This window comes from Exophiala xenobiotica (genome assembly GCF_000835505.1).
Source record: "Exophiala xenobiotica strain CBS 118157 unplaced genomic scaffold supercont1.5, whole genome shotgun sequence".
In the NCBI taxonomy this organism is placed as follows: Eukaryota; Fungi; Ascomycota; class Eurotiomycetes; order Chaetothyriales; family Herpotrichiellaceae; genus Exophiala; species Exophiala xenobiotica.
Genome location: NW_013562490.1, coordinates 2,592,173 through 2,616,638, shown reverse-complemented (window position 1 = coordinate 2,616,638; position 24,466 = coordinate 2,592,173). Strand labels below are relative to the sequence as shown.

At 52.4% G+C, this 24,466-nt stretch overlaps 8 protein-coding genes across 8 annotated transcripts; 3 read left to right on the top strand and 5 right to left on the bottom strand.

The window, feature by feature from the left end:
* Nucleotides 1-162: 162 nt before the first annotated feature.
* PV05_08758 (uncharacterized protein) lies at nt 163-7,839 on the bottom strand. The gene has a single exon (XM_013458296.1). It carries the CDS (start codon nt 7,611-7,613, stop codon nt 687-689), a length of 6,927 nt encoding a protein of 2,308 aa, XP_013313750.1. The 5' UTR covers nt 7,614-7,839; the 3' UTR covers nt 163-686.
* A 198-nt stretch (nt 7,840-8,037) lies between these two features.
* PV05_08757 (uncharacterized protein) lies at nt 8,038-9,894 on the bottom strand. Its single transcript, XM_013458295.1, has 2 exons — nt 8,873-9,894; nt 8,038-8,823 (listed from the first exon to the last, which is right to left on the bottom strand). Exons 1-2 carry the CDS (start codon nt 9,679-9,681, stop codon nt 8,319-8,321), a joined length of 1,314 nt encoding a protein of 437 aa, XP_013313749.1. The 5' UTR covers nt 9,682-9,894; the 3' UTR covers nt 8,038-8,318.
* A 157-nt stretch (nt 9,895-10,051) lies between these two features.
* PV05_08755 (uncharacterized protein) lies at nt 10,052-13,013 on the top strand. Its single transcript, XM_013458293.1, has 2 exons — nt 10,052-10,442; nt 10,494-13,013. The coding sequence occupies exons 1-2, from the start codon at nt 10,188-10,190 to the stop codon at nt 10,935-10,937; spliced, it is 699 nt and encodes a 232-aa protein (XP_013313747.1). The 5' UTR covers nt 10,052-10,187; the 3' UTR covers nt 10,938-13,013.
* PV05_08756 (uncharacterized protein) lies at nt 10,946-12,928 on the bottom strand. The gene is made up of 4 exons (XM_013458294.1): nt 12,730-12,928; nt 12,050-12,643; nt 11,858-11,992; nt 10,946-11,809 (listed from the first exon to the last, which is right to left on the bottom strand). Exons 1-4 carry the CDS (start codon nt 12,781-12,783, stop codon nt 11,078-11,080), a joined length of 1,515 nt encoding a protein of 504 aa, XP_013313748.1. The 5' UTR covers nt 12,784-12,928; the 3' UTR covers nt 10,946-11,077.
* Nucleotides 13,014-13,484: 471 nt separating the features above from the next.
* Nucleotides 13,485-14,810, bottom strand: PV05_08754 (uncharacterized protein). Its single transcript, XM_013458292.1, has 3 exons — nt 14,234-14,810; nt 14,037-14,172; nt 13,485-13,974 (listed from the first exon to the last, which is right to left on the bottom strand). Exons 1-3 carry the CDS (start codon nt 14,600-14,602, stop codon nt 13,595-13,597), a joined length of 885 nt encoding a protein of 294 aa, XP_013313746.1. The 5' UTR covers nt 14,603-14,810; the 3' UTR covers nt 13,485-13,594.
* A 170-nt stretch (nt 14,811-14,980) lies between these two features.
* On the top strand, nt 14,981-17,307 carry PV05_08753 (uncharacterized protein). Its single transcript, XM_013458291.1, has one exon. The coding sequence runs from the start codon at nt 15,031-15,033 to the stop codon at nt 17,152-17,154; it is 2,124 nt and encodes a 707-aa protein (XP_013313745.1). The 5' UTR covers nt 14,981-15,030; the 3' UTR covers nt 17,155-17,307.
* A 1,004-nt stretch (nt 17,308-18,311) lies between these two features.
* On the bottom strand, nt 18,312-20,271 carry PV05_08752 (uncharacterized protein; the record flags this gene model as incomplete). Its single annotated transcript, XM_013458290.1, has 6 exons — nt 18,312-18,400; nt 18,454-18,624; nt 18,676-19,138; nt 19,212-19,637; nt 19,690-19,989; nt 20,056-20,271. The coding sequence occupies 6 exons, from the start codon at nt 20,269-20,271 to the stop codon at nt 18,312-18,314; spliced, it is 1,665 nt and encodes a 554-aa protein (XP_013313744.1).
* Nucleotides 20,272-22,124: 1,853 nt separating this feature from the next.
* Nucleotides 22,125-24,466, top strand: PV05_08751 (uncharacterized protein; the record flags this gene model as incomplete). The annotated part of the gene is made up of 3 exons (XM_013458289.1): nt 22,125-22,333; nt 22,500-23,901; nt 23,966-24,466. 3 exons carry the CDS (start codon nt 22,125-22,127, stop codon nt 24,464-24,466), a joined length of 2,112 nt encoding a protein of 703 aa, XP_013313743.1.

Here is a 24,466-nt window from a genome sequence, read left to right as displayed (position 1 = left end):
GTATTAAGTGACTGATCACACTGACACGTGACTGATCTTTCCTCGTGTCTGATGTGATGGAATGTGAACGTCTGCGTTGAGCGTCGAGCGTGCAGCGTACAGCGTATAGTTGAGGGAATGGTGGTCAGTCAGATCAGTCAGACTACAAACGACAACACATCTGTATAATCTAAGTTCATTCAAAAGCCATCTATGGTACACAAAAAGGGCTTGTCAGCTACAATAAGCGAGAGTGAGTGGTTGCAACAAGTCCAGGTCTGGTCCATGTCTATACCAGGCCTGGCTTCCTTTTTCCACGTCTCCCTCGCCATCAAGAATTAATCAATAAGTTCTGACTTTTTACCTCTGGAAACTCCAATCGTCGCTCATGCTATAAATCAAGCCCTGATTCGTGCTTCTCCATCCGGTCCACCAGCACCAACCCAGGGATTCATCGCTCCATGATATGCATTCACATAGACAAGAACACGAAAATGCCAAGTTGCTTCGGCATTTCACATAGAAACTTGTGAGAAAATGTGTACAAGAAAGGAATTGTTCAATCCCAATCCAATGTTCCCTTCACTTTTCCTTTCCTTCACCATGCTGCTGAATTATGCACAACCGCATTGCTCTCTCGTCGACAGCTATTGTGCTGACGCTCTCGTCGTTCTCCAAGACAGTGGTGATTTCCGGTTATCCTAATGTCAATGAATGGTCCGCATCGCTTGCTGTAGACGTTGTTGCATGTTGGAGTCCGGTGCTACAGTCTCCCAGAACCCATAACTTAGGTTGTTCTGTAGCTCCAAGAACAGAATCGTCATGCCCCAGACGTGTGGTCGAGCAACCGCGAGGCGTTCATAGACGATACGTGAGATTTGTTCCCGAACTTCACCTTGCTGAGCATCAGCATTGCCCGATCCCCAAAGATGGAGCATGAGCTTGCAGAAGAAATCAGTATGTGTGTTGGGATAGCGGATCTGATCTGCAATCGCATTGAGCAGTTGATAACGACTTTCGGAGCCAAGGCTCGCAGCAAGCTTGGTCACGAAGTTGACGTGCACAGAGTTGGCATCAAATCTGCCCGGAGCATTGGTGAGTGCATCTTGTCCCACAAAAGGCACAAGGGCATTCATGATCTCCATCGTTTTCGGCGGCGCCATGACTGAAGATTGCCGCTCGGCATCTTGTAAAACAGGCTTGATTTGTTTCAAGGCCGCTTCCATATCGGTGCTCTTGCGCAAAAGATCGACGAGGGTGTCTTTGAGGAGATCTTGCTGCAATGGAACATCGAAGTCGGAAGCCAAAACGGGGTTGCGCTTGATCTCGTCCAGACGTTCGATCTTCAGGCCCGGAGTCATTGGGTCCGGCAGGTCGTGGTAGGCTGAAGGCTTTGCAGTGAGAATCAAGTTTCTCAATTGTGGCAGGCCGTACGAAATCCTTGAGCAAAAGTACGAGTGGTTCTCGCACAAAAACTCCGGATAGTCGTGAAGCAGGATCAATATATTTCTCAACGTGCCTTTGTACAGATCGAGGTTGAGTAGATCCAGGCCAGGTGTCTTGGACAGCTCCGAGATATACAGCAACAGCAAGCCTACAAGGTCGCGATAGGCGTCCCATCCCGCATGATTGTGCGGACGGAGCATACCGGCCACGAAGACCCGATGGACAATAAGACTGTACCATCCATAGCTGAAGCCTGGGAACCACAGAGGTTGAAGAGATCTGAAACACTTTGCAAAGGCGAGCATCAACTCGGCGTGCTCGGGAGTTTCGTCCAATCTGGCAGCCGAATACTCGTAGAGCATGGTGGCAAAGAGCCGATTGAAGAGTCGCTGATGAAAAGCCACGCCTCGCATGATTTGGTGGTGATTCAGAATCAGGACCAGCACCGTGAGGATGGTTTCCAGATATGGGGCTTTGCTGATCCGAACAGCGCCGTTGGTGTCGCCTTGGAATTTGACCAGCATGATCACCAACCGGCCAAGGGCATCGGCATGAGAGAAGGCAACCTCGACACTTCCGCGGACACTCTGTGCCTCACAATCATAACACTCGACACACGAGTCGATGCACAGTCGCAAGAATTCCGTCAGATCCTCGGTACTATTAATCGTCTGCTCCTTGTGCAACTCCTTGAGGAATGCGGCACATGTGCCTTCGTTGGGACCTAGGTTCTCGAAGATGCCGACCCACTCGTCGAAGACGTATCGCATCTGATCTTGCTTGGCTTTCGTCTTGTCTGTCACGTCCACACTGACAAACTGCGGCATGCCATGTGCTCGTAACTTCTGGTTAATTCTGGAAGCTAGAGGCAGATCCGGCGTTTCCTTGAGCCACGCCGACATGGCGATGAGGCTGTTAGCAAAGTCGGCTCGAAGTGCAACCGGCTCATCGGTAAACAAAGTTTGGTCGAGAATGTCGGACAGTACTTGGATACCGTGTGTGTCCCTGCTCATCAAGATCGAAGCAACGGCAACATCCACTCGGGCAAATTCCATCAAGCCAACAGTGACAAGTGCCACAACCACATTGGAGCTGGCGAGCAACAAGTCTTCATTTGCAGTCATCCATCTGAGGACATCCCGAATGATCAGCTCAGACAACTGGCAAAGCTTAGATAGCAAGAATGCGAGTACTTCGGCTTCAAGCGGGCTTTGCGGTGGTTTCGACACGAAAATGTTGCAGAGCTTCTCAGCGATTTGTCTTGCCAAAAGATCGGCTGCAGGACGGGTTGACGAGGTAAGGACGATGAGAATTTGCCGGAAATCCTGAAAGATAGAGCTGTTCTTCTCCAAATCTTTCAGCCGCAGGGCCTCCGAAGCTCTTGCCGCCTTCTGCACATCTTCGATGAGGATGGAAATCCGCTCTTGGGGAGGAAGAGTTTCTGCGAAGCCATTGACACGCGGTTGCTGCATTGCCGAAAGCATGCGATTCTCTTGTTGCACCAACGGACTTTGATGCGGAAGCGCGGGCTGTTCAGCAGGTGTCGCAAGATTCGGCATAGCCAGAGGATCTTGCAGTATGTCCGGAATCTGGCGTGCGGCATCGGCTGATAGGTTCGGGATGTGGTTGGAATTCATTCCGTGCACCCGACGATCGAATTCTTCGTAAACTGCTCGTTGGGCTTCATTGAGGCCACCAACGGTCTGCTTGTACGGCTCAGGAATCCAGGCTGACCAGCGACTGGTGTTTGCTGGGATGAAATCTCTGGTTCCACCATCGGCAGCGAATCGGCGACGCTCTTCAAGCTCGGTTTCGATGACTTGATCAATTTCAGGGACAGCACGCTGCTCCGCGGCTTGCTCGACAAAAGAACAAGCAGTATCAAGATTATCATTGACACACATTAAGATGGCGCCCTCGGGCAGCAAGTGCTCCGGCAGGTCGTCCTGGGCTGGTCGGCGGATATAGTTCGAAATGCTCATCCGGAGCGGCTCCTTACATGTCACAAGTGCTAGACTGCCAGCCAATGACTTGACCATCTGTCTAGCGGCAGTTCGATACTTCTCGACGTCTGGCTCCACGGCGTAGTCCTTCGCAATGAGCTGAGCTGTAGAAATTGAAGCGATGGTGATGGATCGCTCAACAACGGGTGCGATGATTTCCTGAATGGCTTGATCAAATGCACGATAAATAATGTTCTTGATCATAGCCTGGTCTGCCGGTGAGCCTGAGGTTGGAGGATATTTCAGCACCTCTTCCAGGTTAGGGAGCGATGCCATGATCTCTGCTGCCGAAAGGCGTTCACGTCGGTTCAGCCCACTGTTAAGTGACAACTCATCGAAATTCTCCAGGACGTCTGGGAGAGCAGAAACCGCCGTCATCTCATCGTCTGTTTGAGGACGCACTCGAATGACATTGGCGGGCTCGAGTTTCTTGAAGTCAAGCTTAAGGTCCTTGCAAAGAACTTCGATCTCGAATTTGAGGTTCAACTTGAGTTCGGCAAAGTGATACAATTCCACCAATACCGATACGATCTCCATGAGCCATGGATTGGGTGGCATGAAGACCAGCGAGTTGGCACCCTGAGCCAACACTTTGCAGGTGAAGGGGATGACCAATAGCAAACGCTGAGTCTCGAACCCCTCGACAAGCAAGTCCACGAAGTAAATGTTCTTGTGCTTGATGGGCTTGTCTTGAGCAAGAGTTAGTGACCCTAGCCAGCCACCAAGGTTCTTTAGATGACCCCTCTCCTGGGTGGAATTGATGGTCGACTCCGAGCTCATCAGTTTGACAATGCTAACGTAGGTCTCGCGAATAACCTCTGACATGAGGAGATCATCGCTCAGCATGTTGACAAGTTGGAAGTACATCTCTTGGTTGTTTGGTTCAACTCTGGCACGCTGCTCGACCAGATAGGACGCGAACCATTGATAGTGCTCCGGGTCGAATGACTCTTTCAGGTCGACGAGTTTGCTGGATATATTGTCCTTCGAGAGGTTGTTGATGACGAAAAGGATTTTCTCTTGCACTTTCTGATCGGGGTCCTTGAAGTGAGCGCCAGGAGGAGGAGGATCAGCTCGCAACGCTCGAAATCCGCGACCCTGCTCGGGTGGATCGCCATTGATAGCGGGGCCATCAATGCCGTTGGTGCCAGCTGCTTGCTGCGCTTGAAGTCCTTCTTCTGCACGTTGCAATATTTCCGGATGTTTGAGCTTGGGGATTTGCAATAGCAGGTTGCAGAGACCCGGCCAATCAGACAGCTGATCACTGATTTGTAGCAGTGCTTCAATACCAAAGCGATGCATGAGACTGTCCGAATCGTGGTCACGGACGGCTCGCAAGATCAAAGCCAGACCAAAGTCTCGTGGAATTGAAGGCAAGAGCTTGTACTTGATGATACTTCCGAAGAGCAGAGCCGTCTTTTCTAGGGCATCCTCTGGGTATTCGTTATAACAGACATACTCGTCAAACAACCCGTGTACGATGCAGCAGAAGAGATCCTGCTGATCCGGATCTGTCGAGGTTTTGTATCTTCGCATCTCGTTAACCATGTCGCGGATCGAGAGCTCAGAACGATACATCCGGCCAAACAACTCCGACATTTGCTTGTCGATGGCTTCGGGAAGCTTGTTACCCTTTTCTTGGCTGCTTCTTTCCAGGATGTCATCGAAGCCAGCCCCATAGTTCATGAGACGAGGGTACGTTTGCAGGCACGTGGTTTGGGCAGCCTCAACCATGCTTCGTTCTCCGAGATGATCTTCCAATTTCTCGAGCAGGGTGTGAACTGTGCGCAAACTGAGAGGAATGGATTGGGGCGCAGACTCGCCCCGCTGGACGCGAAATTCATCGTCTGCCTTGATGCGAAGATATTTGAAAAGGATCGTGCCGAAATTATCGTGACCTTCAGCGGCTTCGGAGATGTATTGGTCCAAATCGAACTCTGGCTCTACCTTGTTCCGGATGCAAGCAAGATCGAGTGCCAAAGGGTTCGACCAATGTCTGAGAAAGTCTTGTGTCCAGCCAAATTCCTCGGCCCGTTCATAGATGGTTTCCGTCTGCCGAGGATCGACTTGAAATACGAGATGGCAGAGATCGAAAAGGAAGTGTGGATTTTGTGAGGAGAGTGTTTCTAGAACCGCACGGTAGTCTGTTCGCTGCTTTTCGAGGAACAACCCGAAGCATTCAGCGATGAACTTTTCTTGGTCCGGAACCCATGGTTTTGCGCTGACCTTTGACAGATACAGCAAGAAAATTGCAGGATGATTCCGATAGACGTCGTTCAATATGTCGAGACGATCTTCGCCGTCAGGCGCAGTGCTAGGTCCTAAAGCGACCTCGAAGATGGCCTGGCATGCATCAGCGGACGCGTAGGGGGTTTGCAATTCTGCTTCAAGAAATCGCTTCATCTCGGCGGACGCATTCCTAAACTCATCCAACGTCAAGCTTGGCCGAAGACCTGGAATTTTTGAAGGCTCTACTTCCGCCGAAGAACTGGCAAGGAAGCCACCCAGGAGGGAGATCTGCGTGTCCGGGTTCTGCCATTGACCGCCCCATAACTTCTGGAGGTCAAATCCGCGATCGTCCAAGGCAACTTCTCGCAAGGTCTTGAATAGTCGTGGGAAGTAGTTTCTCCGTAGTCGCAAACCAGGGATATCAAACCCTTGAATGATCAGATTCCAGTCAAGTTGTCTCGGCACAAGGGCTGAGACAAAATTGCTTATGTCGTATGATTGATTCACAGAGAAGACCAGGAACAACAAAGCGTTGACTACTTCGGCCTCGGTAACGCTAGTTGGATTGAGTGATTCCAGGAAGTCTTGTGCAGCTTGCTTTGATGATGTCGTTTTCACACCGTGTCGTTGTAGACCGCGCGCCATCTCCCTGCGCGAGGTGTTAATGCGCAATAGCTGAGACGACGTCAAGACGGCAGTGAACTGATCATCTTTCATATTAACGCAGCGTGATGATAATGCAGTCCACAGGTCATTTTTCTGTTGCTGTGTTTTCGTCCCAGCCGCGAGGGCATAATATTCAATTACCGAGCACAGATTCTCGGGAGCCAATGCGTGCGTGCTACCACGACCTTCGGACAGTGTGTGAAGTGAATTCTGGCCGAAGTCGGTTAGGAAGCTCTCTGCCTTGGTGCTGAGATCGACTCGTGTACATTTGGTGAAAGCGACGGCTAGGATGACCTGAGGCAGAGTATCGGCGTAGAAATGTTGGATGAAAGCCACCAGGTCAAAGTCGCGGAAAATGTCTTCTTTCGAGGTATCGATGGCTTCTGCGATTTTAGAGGGCTGTTCTGGATCCCAGAATACTTTGTCCACCTCTTGCCGCAGCAACTTGTAGCTGCCTTGGTCAAAGTCTTTGGCCCCAGAGAAGATTGCGGCCACGTTGGACGTGACAGCGCGTCTGAAGTATGGTGCAAAGACCTCCATGCCGTTTGAGTCAAGTAATTTCCTGATCTTTTCGGCCTTGCTTTCCCACTTGGTCTTGCCTTCTCTTTCGCTGATAGTATCAAGAAGGAGGAGTATCTGAGTCGCCGATATTTTGGATAGGGACGAGGGACCAGTTGCGGTGGAACCGACGTTGGATGATATGCTGGGGGATCGTTCGAAGTTTGCACCGGTAGGAGAGCCTACACCAGGCCCGGTCAAAGAGGGAGAATATGCACCGCTCCTACTGTACACTCCTCCACCTCCGGCCCCAAGGCCAGACTGCGTGAAGGGACCCGCACTAGCAGTGGCGGATGATTGAGAAGGGGTAAGGGTTCTTGACCTGGGGGATGTGACGGAGCGGGACGAATATGCTTGCACTTGATGAGCGCCAGCTTGGAGAGCGTTGACGGGAGAATTTGAGTGAGAGGAGCCAGGTGGTGTCCCCCGCCTTGAACCTAGGCGAGTTTGACTGGTAAGGAGAGGAGGAAAATTGCCGGAGGAGGGAGAGATGGATGAGGTGTACAAGTCGGACTCAGATAGCGCCTGGTCCCTGCGCGTTCCCGTAGCCGAGGACGAGGACAAGTTCGAGATCGCAAGGGGGGTCAACCCACGTCTGGAGCTGGACAGGGAGGAGAGTTGTCCCCAAGGAGATTGGGCTGGTCGAGGCTGTCGAGGTTGAGACTGTTTGTCCGAAGCGGAAGTGATCGAGGACTGCCAGTGCGCGAAGGAGGAGGGGTTATCGAAGCTCATGCCAAACAATCATGACCTTCGACAGGCAAGTGGTACTGTTTTCGAAGGTAACTGACTGATCACGCGCGAGGGTGAATTTACAATCGAAAGTGCCAAGTGGCAGATGAAGGAAGAGGTGAAGTTTTCTGCACGCGTGTGCGAGAGAAGAGGAATTGATGATGGGTGGACTGAATGTGGCAGAATAATAACAGTAGAATGGATTTGATGGAAGAGCGTCTTCCTCCTCTCCACGTTTCCCTTCGAGCAGCAGCAGAAGGCAAGAGGCTGATTCGGCTGCTCTTCTGCGCAGGCTTGGCTCAGATACTTGGCTACGGTCACGTGACTACGGTTGTCCACCCACGAATTCCGTCTCCTTTTCTTCCAATACGGAGTACGGAATACAGACTTGGGAATTGGAAAAATCAATCCGTATTGGGAGGAGACACAAGTGAGAATCATTCCATTTTCAAGCTGGGTATCTTTTGATTTTGCCATCTAACATGTAACACCGAGAAAGCTCGCCGTCGTCGGATTAAAACCACCTAAACCATAACCAGCTCCGGCAAACACTTCCATTATCTGAATTGAAGCCAATTCACGCAGTTCTCAATGCAGGCGAACCATTGTATGTCCAAGACGGGCTTCGTATACAATACGGAATTTTCCAGGTCGAGTAGGAGTCTTGGAAAGGCCAGCTTTGATTCGGCATACCAAGTCTTCCTCGCTTCATTTGGTTGTAGAAACTTCGACACTGTCGTCAACAGCTTCAGCGGCAGCTCTTTTTCTTCCCTTTGTCGTTGATGACGATGCAGTGCGCGTTCCTGATTTGACGCGAGGCCATGTGTCGAATGGACTACCTTTCTTGCCGGGACGTACCGCAGAACCATCCTCTGAGTGCGGAGACGCCTTTGCAGCTGATCGTAGCGACCGGCCTGCCTTCGTAGGAGACTTTTCGCCTGGGCTTGCAGACTGATCACCACTACCGTCCGCCACCTCTTCAATGTCTGTCAAGGCTTCTTCTTCCTTCTCCAACTCTCGAGCTCGTTTTTCTTGCTCGGTTTGGAACAGGCGTGTTGGCTTGATCGAGCGTCGCGTGAGCGTCTTGAGCGACTTGACGTGTAATCCTCTGGGGGTACGCTCTAACAGACCGAGGTCTTCAGCGTCTTCGGCACTAATCTCTTCTTCCTCGTCCTCATCATCATTGAATCGTCTGTAGACCTTCTTGCCACGACTGCGCTTTTGTTAGTATTTGGGACCCAAAAGGAAAGCAGAACACTCACAATACGTAAACCATGCCTTCGTCCTTGTGAATGGCTTCTTCCACTTGAGGGTCCAGCTTCTTCTCGCCGCTGACCTTGCGTCGCTTGACGGTTCCAGCAACTTTGCGTGAGGAAGAAGCTTGGTTGTCCATGGCGCTCTCCACAAACGGGTTGGACTTGCTCTTGTCGATTTGCGGCACTCTGTCTCGAGAATCGGTGAAGATTTGAATCTGACCTCGACTGCCGTCGGCTTCGCCCGAAAAGCTCTCAAGTGAGAAACCGTTATACCGCTTGGTCTTGCGGTTTCGCCTCGGACCGGGTTCGATGTCTGCTAGGTCGGAAGAAACATGTGTGGGATCTTGAAAGAGGGCGCGAGCGGTGCCATTCACCTTCGAGACCATCTTCTTCCTGGGTGTCTTGACTGGTGTAGGTAGCATACCGTCAGATATCGTGGTTGAAGAGGATTCGAAAGGTTGAAGATGTGTCTTGGAGGGAGGAGGTTGCTTCCAGGACGAGGAAAGAGTGTCGGGGGAAGGAGGAGAAATGACATGCACGCGGCGCGTAGATTTGTTCTTAGGCGTCAATTGGGGTGAGTAAAGGCCGGGTGAGGCGGCGCTGGACTTCCTCGAAGACTTTGGTGTTGTCACTGACGCATTGTTCGAATCCTTCTGTCGTGAAGCGTCCGGAGTCGAGCGCAGGTCCCTGGCAGCGATTCTTGCACTGGATCGAGTGGCGCGTCTAGAATTGAATCTCTCGTATGCAGCCCCGTGAAGAGGAGTGGAAGGGGTTTCAGGAGTGCCAGTGATCTGTGCAGGCGGAGTTGCAGCCATGTCGCGCAGTTCTCATGGAAGTGAAGGGCAAGTGAGGTGAACTTAGACTGCCGCACCTGCGCGGTGTGGTGACTTTCACTGCAGTTCGAGTCGCAAAGTGCGCAGAAGATATCCAAAATTGAATCGATGCTGGTGCTAATACATTAGTGCATGAAAGCAAAAGTGTATAGCGACAGTTGAGGGGGTAATGGAGAGGCGACGGCAGCATTGAGGATAGAGGTGAGGAGTTGGATTTGAGAGGTTGGGCTCTGGGCTCTGGAACTTGAAGCGGTGGCTGGGCTGCATCAATTCAATTCTCCGGCAGCGCACATCGTCCCATCCATTGGGCGTGCTTAGCGAGAGCCACCCTTGCGCGTCAGGAATTCCCTACGCGTAAATGGGCTTTTGTTTTGGGTCTCAGGTGCGGCCATGGTTCAGAGTCGAACTTCATACACAGTACTACTAGGATCCCAACAACACCAGGGCTTCAAGGTCGACCTTCTGCGGTCTTCTTATCATCCTCCGCCATGGATCCCGAAGATTCCTTATTGAGAAGCGACGATGTGGACGAGAGTCTGTGGGATTCACCTGCTAAAGCTGCCGGCAACCCCGAAGGGACTCCCAAAGCCTCGACCAAAAACGCAAAACCTAGTCGGCCAACATATCAAGAACAACAAGAACGGGAAGAGAGTCTGCGTCGGGAATTAGAAGGCGTGCGGCAGGTCAATGAGACCATCGAAGACTTGATCCAGAGTCTGAACAAAGCAAAGGATAACATGAAGGTATGGACTGCTGTCTTCATGGGACGATTGCAATACTGATCACGGTCACAGACTGTCAACAATACCGTCGGCGCTGCATCTACACTACTCAATACCTGGACTCGAATACTGTCGCAAACAGAACACAATCAGCGATTGATCCTCGATCCCTCTTGGCACGGCGCCAGTCAAGATATTGCGGACATTGACGACGAAGCCCTAGAAAAACAACGTGCAGCTGAACGACAAGAGGCTGAAGAGCAGGAGAGAAAACTTATGGCAGCTAGACGTGCTGAAGAGGAAGAAAAGAGAAGAGCAGAGCTGGCTGCCAAACAGCCCAGACCCACCTCAAGCCGAGGAGCTAGAATGGGCGCTGGAGGAAGAGTCCCGAGCACCACGTCCACTTCATATGTGCAGATGGGTGGCAGCACCAAGCGAGGAACATCATCTAGCAGAAGAACAACATCCGGCATCGGGCGAGGGATTGCCGGGAGAGGGTCCCGAGGACGTGGTTGAGTGGATCTCTTTCCCATCGGCGGTATCTATTTCATGACCTTGCTGAGCGTCAGCTGTTGGACGACCATGAGAGTCCCTGCAATGGCTTCACCAAGCCGTTGACTTCTGTAACGACGCCGCTAGCTCATTCCATGCTCACCCTAGGGAACCTCCCGCAAAGTCAATGTTGCGAGCCCCAGGCCTTTCTTGACCAGGCAGTTGGCAACCCCTCGACACCACTCGATAATCTGTGCGCCAGCTTCAGCGGCCCGGAAAGCGCTCACTGTCTCATACACGATCCTGAGAGCGTAAAATGTCGAAGCTGGACCGTACAGCTTCATCTCATCCTGCATCAAATACTCCATACTCTGGCATATGTTGGTGGCAAGCGCAATGATATTTTTTCGAAGGGGTTCGTCATCTTGGTCTGAAGCTACGGACGTCCCCGGCACAGTTGAGTACCCTCGCAGCACATCAAGCTGCGTAAGACAAACAATCTGAAATGCCCAGAAGTGGACGTATGCATTTGCCGCAGAGACATCCGGAAAATACAAGGCCTTTGCAGGCAGTCGATGTTCTGACTTGCGCAACGGGGCTGATGGGACCTCCCAAAACAAAGGCCTCCCCTCTGCAGCGGCAATCAGCATTTGCTCCCACTGCCAAAGGCATGCCAAAACCCGCCTCAGCGAGTCATGGAGTGTCGAAACAGCAACTGGCAACTCGCTGTTCGCCACTGTCCTCAACGCATCAATGCTTTCGAGAAGGGACGGAATTACGGCAGCTTCGGACAATAAGGCTTGCATTGAGGTTGCTCCATGTCGCGAAAATGGCACTTTAATCCAGTCTTCTGAGGAAAGAAAGACGGATTTGCGGTCATTCAAGGCTTGCAAGATCTGTGTCGTGTCAGTACAGCCATTGCTACGACGGGGTTCTTCTCTCACAATCAGAGGCCGAAATCCAACAAAAAGGCTGTGATTGATACCATCGCAGAGCATATGAGGCTCACAGCGCCGAATCAGCTCACTGACACCTTTCACATGTGCCTGCCAGCCGCCTTCTGTGGTCGGGACCATCACCTAGGCGAATATGGGATCAAGACCATACTTGAGTAAGCGAGTGAAGAACAGTCATACCTCAGATAGTGTCAAACACATACTCGCTAGAGCCAAATCCGCCTCGAACACTTGGGAACTTTCCGTCAAGGCCTCTCTCAAGGCCATCAGCACATTGCAGTACGTCTGGACGTACTCTGTCTCCGCATATCGACCTATACCGCGCTCGACAAACGTCAGACACATGGCCCTCATCGCCGCCATAAGAACGGCATAATGTCTGCTTGGCCGCTTGATCTTGACCAGCCCGTCGACCCACGAACCACAAATCCTGGAATGTAGGGTCGGGGTGGTGCTTCTGCATGAGAGGAAGCGAATCTCGTTGGTGGGGATGTATGCCTCAATTATCAGGTCGGACAGTATAGAGTAACTGGCATTTGAGATGCTGGAGCCGTCCAGCCTGGGACGGCCTAGAGAGTTGTTGAACGGGGCGTTCGCGTCCACTTCAATCGAAGCAATCCAATTTCGAGACCGGGACTCATAATCTGTGGCTGATGCAGAAGCTGAAGAATTCTCTTCCGACTTATGGTGAATGATCGTCAGAATCTGCGCGTACCCCGGGCAGACCTTGCCGCTGAACGTGCACTGGGTGCATTGGGGTACTTTGCCATCGCACTATGATGCTCGCTCCGAGGGTCAGACAAGAGACACCTTCGATTGGCACGTCCATGTTCTAGCGAACGATGATTGAATGAACTTACTCCGAGCCGTCGTCTTCTGCAGGCCTGACAGACCGATTTGTGCTTACCTCTCATGAGGATGGTGTCGACGACGTGAGGTCAATTGGAAGGTTGCTTCGAGGTCTCGGCTTGTGGTGTATCACAACACCATATTCGTATCGGATTCGGGGAGCTCGACATTTGAATGCAGGATTGCTCGAAAGACAAAACACAGTTGGACGGTGGACTGAAGTTGATATCTTCCATGTTTCGTTCACGAGGACGAAGATTGTCTTCATTGCTAGCATCAAAATCTTAGTCAGCACGTTTAAGCATGAGCCCGACCATCGGCCGGCACCCTTACATTGTACTTGGCGGACAAAGCTGCCTCCTCCGGGTTAGTGGCCCTGGTAGCCCTTCTTCTCAGAGGTCAGCGACTTTACAACCACGAATGATATGAGGATGGAAGCAACGCAGTCATGTTTTGCTATGGCGTGGAGAGAAGAGGATATGCATTGACAAACATCCCTTGTCGATGTCCCAAAAACATCATCTTGCGAAATTGGTCAAGACACCTCAGATCCTCGAGACCCTTGTGGTTGTGAAGGAGGCTGTTGGCACTTGCATTGTCTTCCTCAGTCTGCTGTATGCCTTCAACATCGCCAGGATGCTCATACACATGTCCCCCGCTCCAGCTGTTTCGTGGATGCTTCTGTGCTCCTTTCGTGAAAAACGACAAGAGGAAAACTGGAATCCTTGCAAAAAGGTATTACGGACTAAATGAACCTATAACAGATCCCATATTAAAAGTCTATACCCTGCCCTCGTCAATCTGCAATCTTCGGAACTTGAGTCCAACACTTCCCACCTCATATCTCAACGCCAGCGTGCCAAACTCTTTCCCATCTTACAAAAGTGCAACGGCACCAGCTACGCCCATAAATGCAGCCACGATGCCGTGTCCAGCCTTTGCATTCACAGCCGCACCAGTGTAAACGGAAGCCGAAGGCCCTGCCATGGTGCTCATCATGCTAGTCGTAGAGCAGGAAGTATTCCACATGGTTGCCATCGTGGTCGGCACGGTCGAGACGGAAGTTGTCATGGCCACGCTCGTGCTGTCCATCGGGATACTGGTCATCGAGGTCACTGTAGCCGGCACCGTGGTGGTCGAAACGCCTCCAGCAACTGCGCTATCGGTTGGTGCGGCAGTCGTCGCGGCGTAAGAATCAGTGGGAGCGGCGCTGGCGAGCGACGAGCCGCAGATGGACTGCCCAAAAACGACGGCGGCTACGGACTTGAAGTCAGCATCATTTCTTTGAAAAGGGGAAAATCTGTTGTGTTGTACGTACCCTGAACATCGCTAGCCGAGCAGGACTGGAGGATTGTAGTGGTGATGGCGTCCTGGAAGGCCTGGGACTTGCAAATGCAGGCGGTATCGTTCAAGGCGCATCCAGCTGAGCCTAGAGCCGCAGCGGCGGCATCGCGCTGTTTGGGAATGGTGTTAGAAAGCATTGCTCTGGGTCCTGCACGGAGGGTGATGACTTACAGCACAAGGTGGGAGTCCACTCAACTGGCTGGAGTCGATTTGGGGCCTGGCGAGGGCGAGGCTCGCGATGAAAGACACGATGAAGGTTGTGCGGCGCATTTTGATGGTCTGCTCGCCTGTCTCGTCAGCTGTAGCAAGCAGTAGAAGCCAGACTGGGAAGATGCGATGGACAATATAAGTGAGAAATGAGGGTTCTGCGGTAGATGAGTATGATCCTGATATCAACAAAGAGATGCCTCCAGACAAAGAATGCATATGTATCCACCACAAATACTTGCAGAAGTTGCTGATCGCAGCAGGACTAGCAACCATCTGGTTGTTGCTGCCGCATGATTTGGAATGCGGGTTCCATTGAGCACATGCCAGCATCTGGACTACATGTAGACATCACAGCTAACTCAAAGGTTGTTCTGCAAATCTGTTGCTGCGACCCTAGGCGAGCAATAAAATAGAGGGCGGCGCCATGGTTGACAAAGGAGACCCGATACGGCGATACGGAAACCGTCAGTCAAACATCTCAAACGCAGACTTTGAAACTCTGGTCTTCGAATGATCGAGTGCTATAGCCATGATGAAGTTAGAGTGCTCGAGGAGAACGGAAGTGGAAAGCGTCGATGGCGTAGACGAGGCTGGACAAGGCTGCCGGTCGGACTCCTCCACGTGACTTCTGTCGGACCGACATCGGGTCGTAGCGGAACGGCAGAAATTGATCTAATCTGATAAGTGTGCAATCTATCATCTCCCTCACATCATTGACTGCAGTACCCTCTTCTTGAACGATATCAGGCGTCCATGCAATGGACAGCGTCCTACCCTCCGACTTTCAGAATGTCCTACGCCTATCCCTGAAGTCATCCGCTGACCTCATCGAGACGCTCGAAGCCCCTCAAGGACGAGGGCCGTCTCCGGACCATATTCGAAAGATTATCGCAGCCATACTATGGCACCGGAAGTTCATTTTGTCCTACTACGCCGTGATAGGCGTGGTCATCACGATATCATGCGCCCATGGCATATATGACAAGATTGAGAGGCGCTCGAGAAAGAAGAAGGAAAGTGGGACAGACACATCGACACCCTCGCCAACGGTATCGTCATCCTCCAGCACACTCAGAGGGACAATAACGCCCCGCGACAAGGACGATGACGGCGTGCTCGTCACAGAGAACACGCTTCTTCTGCCGCAACAGACGATCGCTTCCGTCCAGCGCCCTCGCCTGCTTCACCGGCTGAAGGCTTTCCTCTTGTACCAGCCTCGGCCTGTTCGCGCACTGACTTCCCCATCCAATGTCCTGCCAAACCATGGCACGTCTTTGTTGGTCATTCTCTTCCTTGCCATCAATATCTTCTATCTCATGTACCGAGCGCCACTATCGATCTCTTGGATATTCATTCTGGCGGACCGAGCTGGCCTTCTTTTCGTGGCCAACTTACCTGTTTTGTATATCCTTGCAGCGAAGACGAATCAGCCGATCAAATGGCTGACAGGATGGTCCTACGAAGGGCTGAACTTATTCCATCGGCGATTAGGCGAGTGGATGATAGTCGTCGCTGTCATCCATATGCTCGGCATGTTCGTCGTATGGTACACTATTCTCCGTTCACTTGGCTTCGATCTCATCCGCTATCTGACTGCCCCAACGGTCTTTCTGGGGATTGCAGCAATCGTTTCCTACTTCATCATATACATCACGAGTGTCGGTTGGTTCCGACACCTATACTATGAGACGTTCCTCGGTCTGCATATATTCTTCCAGGTGGCAGCACTTGCGTTTCTGTTCTTCCACTATCCCACAGCCCGGCTATATGTCCTGGCGACCTTTGCGATATGGGCTATCGATAGATTGCTCTGGCGGATTACTTTGTCTACTCGAAAATACATTGCCACTCTAGAGATCGCTCCGGACGGACAGACTGTTTTAATCCATTGCAACATAGATTTACGGCGCAGACTATTCGGCACACGCATGGGACTGCATCATGGCTGGCTTCCTGGTCAGCATGTGTTTCTAACAATACCATCAATGGGCTTCAAGTATGGTTTCCAGACGCATCCTTTCACCATTGCTTCACCTGCTCCACCGCGGGAGGCCAATGTCGGATTATGGCCGCTTCAGCTTGTCATTCGTTCCATCGATGGATTCTCCTTAGATTTGCTCAAATATGCTCGTCATCATCAGCACTGTCAAGTCTTTCTGGATGGACCCCACGGCGGCATCGAGGCTCTCGAAGCTGCTCAACATGCCGACCGTGTTTGCTTCATTGCTGGAGGAAGTGGCATTGCCGTTACCTATCCGCTAGCATGGGACGTCCGCGTTGACTATGCGATGCAACGTGAAGCACCAGTCAGCACCCGGGCCGTGTACAAAGACGGGGTGAAGTCAGTGTGTTCGGTTTCTGAATGCGGTCCTCTTATCGAATTTTCCCAATTCGCACATTTCTGGGTGCGACAGGAGTCCAGCCATTCAAGGTGGATTTCGATGTTCCCGAGAGCTGCTAGCGTTAGGCAAAACTCTATGAGCGAGTCCTGTCCCCACGATGTTGGTAAAGACGCGGATCAGGAGGATGTTGTTGCGACCATTGTTACCCACAGCTTTGACACTCGGAGTCCGCATTCTGACGGAGGTAGGCCAGATATCAGAAGTGAAGTCTGGAATTGGGTGACTTCGAGCCCTTCGACAAGAGCATCATCTTCCGCGCTTCTCGGATGTGACAATCCTCAGTCGCTGCCCCATTCATTGGTGAAGACCTCCAGCATATTACACCGCACACCGGGACGCGAGGCGAGACCACGCAAAGAACGGATATGTCTCATCGTCTCAGGGCCGGACGGACTCGTTCGCGACGTCAGGAATACCGCGGCTCATCTCATCCGAGAAGGGTGGGATATTCAAGTGTGGGTGGAAAAGTTTGGATGGTAAGGGACAACGACGACGGTACATGACGAGAATCATATAACGAAATATGCAGAATACATTCAACCACGAAAGTTCATCCCGATCCGAAGTTTGCCCCCAAGCTTGACTCATATCTGTATGTTGATCTGCTTGAGATGTTGATGACAGGAGTTGGCGTAGACTACAAAACCTGCGAACCATCTCGTACCAAACGATCTGGCCGGATGCTCTTGCCTCTTGACACCTTTCCGATGCTATTCCCAAGCTTCTCGTTTGCAGTGGCAAACGCGAAGACAGACCGGGTTGAGTTTTGCCGGCCTGTCTCATTTCCCTCTCCCATATCGACCTACCAAGTGCTCAACCTCAAATGTACTAACAAAACCTTCAATTGAAGCTCGTCTTACTAAACATACCTGACCGATATTCGCCAGTACCAACAACAAGGCCAAAACCACGCTTTCCCCCTCAAACATTTTCAAAGCAAGACAGGTCTACCTCCTCCCTCACAGCACAGAGCTGACCTTGCAAAAGAGATGTGTCATCGTATCAAGATTCGTTATCGCTGCCGCTGCGAGTCCATAACGCTGGTAACTTGTAGTCATGGACAACCTTGCAGGCGCCCAATGGTGAGTGATGTCAGTTGGCCCGAAGAGCCCTGCCAGGAGCAGGCACCGAATGGAAAGCGCATTTTCATCGAGATCCTGCTCTCGCGTTTAGCGCGTTAAGCTACAACCACTTCAGGGAATGTGTTCAGGGACTACTGCCGTTACCAGTCCAGCACCGAGGTTCCTGTTCCGAAATTCTTGGGAACGAGAGTGCTCAAGCTGAAGGTGCCATCAGTGCTGGTGCGCAGGACCATCACTTGTATGATTGTCTGCACCGATGTACATATTGCTGGACAATAACCGCAGGACGGTTTTAGGCAGTTGCTATCATGGCTTGACGTCAGGGAGGGCCTCGAGAACAATGCGAATAGGTTGCCCAGCCATCTATCCAAGTGCGTTGGGACAGCGAGTCGAGTACTGACAGACTCCTGGATTGCAACTACCGACCGCCTCGGTGCCCAGGCGTTCCCACGCGACCCAGGGGCTGCCCTGCCGGCCCTTTCATGACACTCGACATCTGCACTGCTCTGACCATGGGTGTATTCTGACAGTGAACAGCTATATATCACACGCGCCCTACGCGACATCTGCTCGATGCTCCACCTGGTTGACGTTCTTCTCGTCCAATTTCTCCTTTTGCGCATCAGAGCTGATAATAGCGAATTCTGTTCGACTTGGTTAGTTTGCCCACCACTCCGGGAGAGGGCATGACACTTACGGTCGACCTTGGTATGCTTGAATTTTCTGGCCGGTACATGATTCTCGAACATCAAGTCGATTTCGCCAAAGGTGCGATCCTTGGTCTCTGGCAGACGGAACCAACACCATATGTTACACAGGAGGTTCGTGCCGGCATAGAAGAGACCTGTCTTGGCTCCCCAATTCCATGCTATTGGACTGTTAGTTGATGCCACAGATGTGAGAAGTATGCCAAACTTACACAGAGAAGAAATCATGCGCGGTGTGACTGAGTTAGAAAAGATGCCGGTGAGGTTGTACACAAATCTGCCAATGACAATGGTCTTGTACCTCAGCCTGCCTGATGGAGTCTCGGCGACGATGGGATAACAGGCTGGTCCGATTGTGATCATGTTGCAGAGAGTCGAGATGACCAACAAGATGCCGATAGCCAACTGTGAGTCCTTGCTGTGAGCCCAGCCTAGTCCGCCGATTGCGATGAGGCAGAAGAACATGAACGTCAAGCCGCCCATGTAGATGGTAGATCTACCCAAATGCGGGAACATGAACCAGCAAATGATGCCGCCAATGATATAGCAAGCCGATAGCGAAATGTTGACGTCGAAAGCCTGAAGCTCTGAAAAGCCGGCTGCTTCCAGGAACACGACCGAGTATCCGAGGATAGCATTGCCACAGAGGATCTGGGCGGCCCAGACAACGCAGTTCTTCACGGAAAGAGAGTTAGTAAATAAATACCAGAGTTATGGAGTAGAAGAACCGGGAAGGAGGGATACTCACAATCTCAGTACGGCGCAAGTTGGTGCCCTTGAAGCACTCGAGGAAGCTGGCGCTTTCTGTCTCGGCCCTTTCCAGCTCTGTCGTGTACTTGATGTATGCCAGGGTAGCTTCCACTTCCGTCTCCTTGTCTGGTGTATCCTGTCTGAGCCGCATCAAACTCTTCTTGGCCAGTTCAAACTTGCCCCGTCGCACCGCGTTCCATGGTGACTCTGGCGCGAAATAGGCGCCAATGAACAGAGGAATAGGCCAGATGAATTGGAGGGCGAATGGCAGCCTCCAACCGAGGTCACCGTCGATCCCAGCCACTGCTCGGACGACCCCGGAGGACAGCAAAATACCGGCACCCCAGCACATGCAAACATAAGCGGTCACATATGGTCGAAGCACCGTTGGCACGACTTCGCAAGCATAGGTTGTCGAAAGTGTCTGTAAAAAAGTCAGCCCAGTGCCTTGGCTCGTGTCAGTACTGTATGCTCACCTGGAATACACCCCATGGGATACCGCACATTGATTCACCAAAGGCGAGCACGGACAGGGATGGGGCGAAGACAGGGATGAAAAGCACCACAGCCATCCATATCATGAAAGCCATCATGGTTGGACGACAGCCAAACCTGTCTTGGGTATAGGAGTTGATCAAAAGGCCTGCCAGTTGGCCAACAAGCGCCGAGTTGGATAGGCCGGACTGCCAGCTTGCAGGAATAGCCTTCTTGCCTGTGCTCGGATCTTCGACGCCGAAACGATTCTGGAACTGCGTCTGCCCGTAGAATGAGGTGATCTATGTCCAACCCAACTAGTCAGCAGGCCACTCTGCGTACATCAAAAAGCTGTGCAAAACACTCACAATGACGAGGTCATAACCCTCCATGATCAAACTGGTCGACAAGAACATCGCCCAGAAAACAGCTTTCTTGTATTTGTGAAGAGCTTGCCGGATGGTCAACAGCCTGTCTGCTGCGTCGCTCTCCTGGGCATGCCGGATGAGGTCGAAAGTATCATCATTGGCAATATCGAAACTCTGCCGCTCTCGCGCAGTTGGCACGACCTTTTCCGTTTCCATTTTTGGGGTTGTCAAATATATGAAACACAAGAATAGACTTCAATATGGAGCTCTGGAGTCAGAGAGTTGAGGATTGTAGACTCTGACGGCAAGTGGAAAGACGATCTCCATATATGAAGTCCCCTGATACCCCGTCTTTGTGGGATCGGCATACCTTGGTCAGGTCACGCGTGGGCGCCCATGGGGACCAAGGGTGGAAGTTACCACCCCCTCCGGAGGACTGACCTGGGCAACTCAGCTCTGCCACCGGCGTTGCGTGGACTCTTCCCTCCTGCCGGGACTCGGTTACTAACTAAGGTAATTTTGTATGGATCCTTGGCAGGGCTTGCACTCATACTGTGTACCAGTTATGCTCTCTAAGGTAGGCTAGTGCATCGTTCACAGAAACCGCCAACAATTACTAGCCCATGGATGAAAAGGGGCTCGGGGAACTTGTTTCCAAGAACAAAGCATGCCTCCACGACCGGATCCCGGCAAAGACGTGAATTAGACGGAGAAGTAGTAGTAGTCTGACCGGGACATCAGCGCTGTAGGCGAGGACGGCAACCAATACAGGATCGATCCAGAGCAGGGTCAGTTACTAGATGGTGTATACAAGATACTCACGGTCCATCTAATCCACTGCGCTACAATACCGGCTTCCTTATCCAGTCTAGCTGTCTTCGCCTCGTGGTCCATGGAAACAGGGTGTCGACACCAGTACTTCTCGCTGCTAAGCTACCCGAGAGAGATGTCCAGTCAATAATTCAACCTGGCCTCTGCAGAGTGCAGTGCACTGTGTATGGCCAGTATGATCTGGAGATCTCTTGTGCACATAGTGCACACTGCACAGCGGCGGTGTATCCGGATATCCCAACTGCCATCACCGATCGAGCCCTGCTACAAGTAACCTACCAGTAGTTGTCCACTCCTGAGGCTGGGGGATGTACTCCTTTCGATCCCTTACAGCCATACGGAGACGTATTACGGAGCACGATGTACTCGTAGATGGTCCAGCCTGCCCAGTGAAAGCAATCAATCATTGGTGTTTGGGTGTCAAAGAGACCCCGGTGGTCAAGTTCTGGGCTTTAGTGCCATCAACTGATAGTGCCCCCCGATTCTCGAACGCGGCAGATAATGCTTAGGATCTATGCCTATGGGCGTTGCTATCCTAACTGGTATCGCATGAATCAGTAGCAGTAGTGTTCGTCGTTCTTCAAGACGGGCACCACACGGGCTTACAGTATCGCCTGAGCCAACTCCGTTGGGGGTGGACGTTGCCATTGCCGGTGGGTTGTCCAATGATGCTCGTCTTCATGCCTCCTGTTCGCCTCCGAAACCACCGGGCTTTATCCTATCGAAGCCCTCCTCCGTAAAAGATGGGGGATTTGATAAGTACCGCCCAGCCTAGCTCGTCGGGTACATTCCGTACTGTGGGGGAACCAAGACCCCATGGCACCACGGATCGCCCACTTCGCCACACTATCGTGACTACTCACGGCCACAGTAGTACAGAGCACACTCACTCTCTACCCTAGGTACCGTTCATCCCGCCGCCGTTGGGGCTCTACACTCTAGGCATGCCGAGGCACCAGAGTCCTGTACAGTAGTTGTGCATGCATGATGTAAGAGGTGAAAATCCGACGCGGTCACGGTCAGTCTCGCGACTCACCTCCTTCTGGGAAGCATTCGCGAATATACACAATACCCCGAATCCGAGAGCAGTCGAAAAGAGAGAGAGAGAGAGCCTTCAGAAGCCGTGGACCAGGCAAGGAGGGGTATCCAAGGATAGATTTACTGTGCACCTACTGTGCTAGACTAACTAGACCTCTCCCGAGCCTTAATTGACGTCTCGCCTACAATATACCGAAGCAATGTCCTATCCGCAAGAGACATTCGTCCGAACGTCCCTGCTCCCAGACTCCCTCATCGCTCGACGGCGAGAAGTCGTCTGGTCCAACACCTTGCTGTACCAACTCGACGTCCTCAAGAAGACCGGCCGATACGATGCCTTCAAACTGACATGGCACCCCTCGTACTCGGACCCTCCAGACGTCTGGCCCATTCCGAACCATCTGTTCTGGTAAGTACCTATCGTCTTGCCGTTGCTGTTGCCCTGCTCCATCTGTTCCCCAGTCCCCCGGCATTCGCGGTATCTCGATTCCCCTGGAGTCCCGATTCTCCGCTGCCTAAGCGTATCTTGAATTTTCCCCCTTTGCTAAACCAAACACTCACACGGCTTGTGGCAGGGACTCGGACATAGGCAAATGGATCGAAGGAGCGTGCTACTTCCTGCGAACGCACAAGCAACAATCAGACGACACCAACAATGACAGCGCCATCGTCGTCATCCACAAGGCGATCGTCGAGCTCGTCCAGATGATCCGCTCCGCCCAGCAAGCCGACGGATACCTGAACATCCACTACACCGTCGTCGAGCCGGGCAAGCGCTTCACCAACCTGCGCGACTTCCACGAACTCTACAATGCGGGCCACCTGATCGAAGCCGCCCTCGCGCATAACGACTTGTACAGCAACAGCAACAGCAACACCAGCAACGACCTCCTCGAGCCGATGCTCAAATACGTCGACCTCCTGTGCCGCACGTTCGGCCCCGAGCAAAACCAGATCCATGGTTACCCGGGCCATCCGGAGATCGAGCTCGCGCTGCTGCGATTGTACCACCGCACGAACAATCCCAAACATCTCGCGCTGGCCAACTATTTCATCACGGAACGAGGGAATCCGACGGGAGGAGACGGCCAGAAGAAAAATTACTTCGTCGTCGAAGCAGAGCGCCGAGGCGAACCACCCTACGCCCGGATGTCGTACTGGGGCGAGGCAAATGCTCTATGGTACTACCAGGCCCACAAGCCCATCGTCGAGCAGCAGACCATCAAGGGACACTCGGTGCGAGCCATGTATCTTCTCACGGCCGCGTCGGATCTGGTGAACTCCTCAAAGAGAAAAAACGCCGGCGCCGGTAATGCAGATGCATATAGTGCACGGCTGGAAGACGCGGTTTACCGGCTGTGGGACAACATGGTCGAATGCAAGATGTACGTCACCGGCGGGATCGGCGCGATGAAGCAGTGGGAAGGCTTCGGTCTGGATTATTTCCTGCCCCAGGGTACCGATGAAGGAGGCTGCTATGCCGAGACATGTGCGGCGATTGGAGTCATGATGCTAGCCGAGCGGATACTGCAGTACGACCTTGACCGCCGCTTCAGCGATATCATGGAGTTGTGTCTGTACAACGCCGTGTTGACGGCTATGTCGCATGACGGCACGAAATTCACCTACGTCAACCAGCTCGCGTCCAGCGAGCAAGACCCATCGAAGCGGGAGGAGTGGTTCACATGTGCATGTTGTCCGCCCAACGTGCTGAGACTGATGGGGCAGATTGGTGGGTATATATACACGTTGGCAGACACTCTCGCAGACAGACCCGATTCACAAAAGCAGTCTGCGCAGATCAATGTCCATTTGTACATCTCGAGCCAGTACGAGTTCCAAGTCGATGGCGTGCCGGCCATTTTGACGCAGAAGGGCGACTGGCCGTGGGGCGGGAAGGTCGAGTTCGAGCTGCAGACCACATCGTCGAAGGTCAGCCTGGCCTTGAGGATACCTGGCTGGGCCAAGTCGTGGAAGGTATGCAGGCAATCGGCAAAACATTCTCTCAAGATGGCCAAAGCCGTGACTAACATGAGACCAGGTATCTCCGTCTCCACCAACGACGTCTCTCGATAAAGGATACCTGATCCTGCCTGCGGACTGGGTGTCAGGCAATCGAAGTTTCACCCTCGACATCGACGTATCCTTACGTCTCGTCTCGCCGCATCCATACACGAACCAAGATACGCTGGCCCTGGTCCGTGGGCCAATAGTGTATTGTGTCGAAGACGTGGACAATCCATGGGTCAAAGATCACTTCAAGAGTGTCCAGCTCGACCCTCCATGCTCGGTCCAGGAGGAGGTTGTAATGGACGACACTACAGGAGATACCTATGTAGCGCTCACAGTCGTGAAGGGGGCCAACATGCTCAAGCTGTCGGACATCCACGCTTGCCCTGGCGTTGAGGCCACGGAGTTGGACAAGGCGGTGCAGTCCGACGATGCGGTCATTGAGGAGTTGAAGTTTGTGCCCTACTACTTCAGAGCAAATCGTGGCGGGCGTGGGCATGCCCGAGTTGGCCTCAAAAGGTGGCATAGATAG

What these genes read in the sequence shown, in the direction of transcription:
- PV05_08757 (XM_013458295.1), bottom strand. Translation starts at nt 9,681, where the DNA reads ATGGCTGCAACTCCGCCTGCACAGATCACTGGCACTCCTGAAACCCCT. An exon ending in GAAGGCATGGTTTACGTATT is followed by an intron (nt 8,824 to 8,872) that starts GTGAGTGTTCTG and finishes ACAAAAGCGCAG; the next exon opens with TCGTGGCAAGAAGGTCTACA.
- PV05_08758 (XM_013458296.1), bottom strand. Translation starts at nt 7,613, where the DNA reads ATGAGCTTCGATAACCCCTCCTCCTTCGCGCACTGGCAGTCCTCGATC.
- PV05_08753 (XM_013458291.1), top strand. Translation starts at nt 15,031, where the DNA reads ATGGACAGCGTCCTACCCTCCGACTTTCAGAATGTCCTACGCCTATCC.
- PV05_08756 (XM_013458294.1), bottom strand. Translation starts at nt 12,783, where the DNA reads ATGAGAGGTAAGCACAAATCGGTCTGTCAGGCCTGCAGAAGACGACGG. An exon ending in TGTGTTTGACACTATCTGAG is followed by an intron (nt 11,993 to 12,049) that starts GTATGACTGTTC and finishes ATATTCGCCTAG; the next exon opens with GTGATGGTCCCGACCACAGA. An exon ending in TTGGATTTCGGCCTCTGATT is followed by an intron (nt 11,810 to 11,857) that starts GTGAGAGAAGAA and finishes GACACGACACAG; the next exon opens with ATCTTGCAAGCCTTGAATGA.
- PV05_08755 (XM_013458293.1), top strand. Translation starts at nt 10,188, where the DNA reads ATGGATCCCGAAGATTCCTTATTGAGAAGCGACGATGTGGACGAGAGT. An exon ending in AAGCAAAGGATAACATGAAG is followed by an intron (nt 10,443 to 10,493) that starts GTATGGACTGCT and finishes TCACGGTCACAG; the next exon opens with ACTGTCAACAATACCGTCGG.
- PV05_08754 (XM_013458292.1), bottom strand. Translation starts at nt 14,602, where the DNA reads ATGCTGGCATGTGCTCAATGGAACCCGCATTCCAAATCATGCGGCAGC. An exon ending in GTGGACTCCCACCTTGTGCT is followed by an intron (nt 14,173 to 14,233) that starts GTAAGTCATCAC and finishes ATTCCCAAACAG; the next exon opens with CGCGATGCCGCCGCTGCGGC. An exon ending in CTCGGCTAGCGATGTTCAGG is followed by an intron (nt 13,975 to 14,036) that starts GTACGTACAACA and finishes TCAAGTCCGTAG; the next exon opens with CCGCCGTCGTTTTTGGGCAG.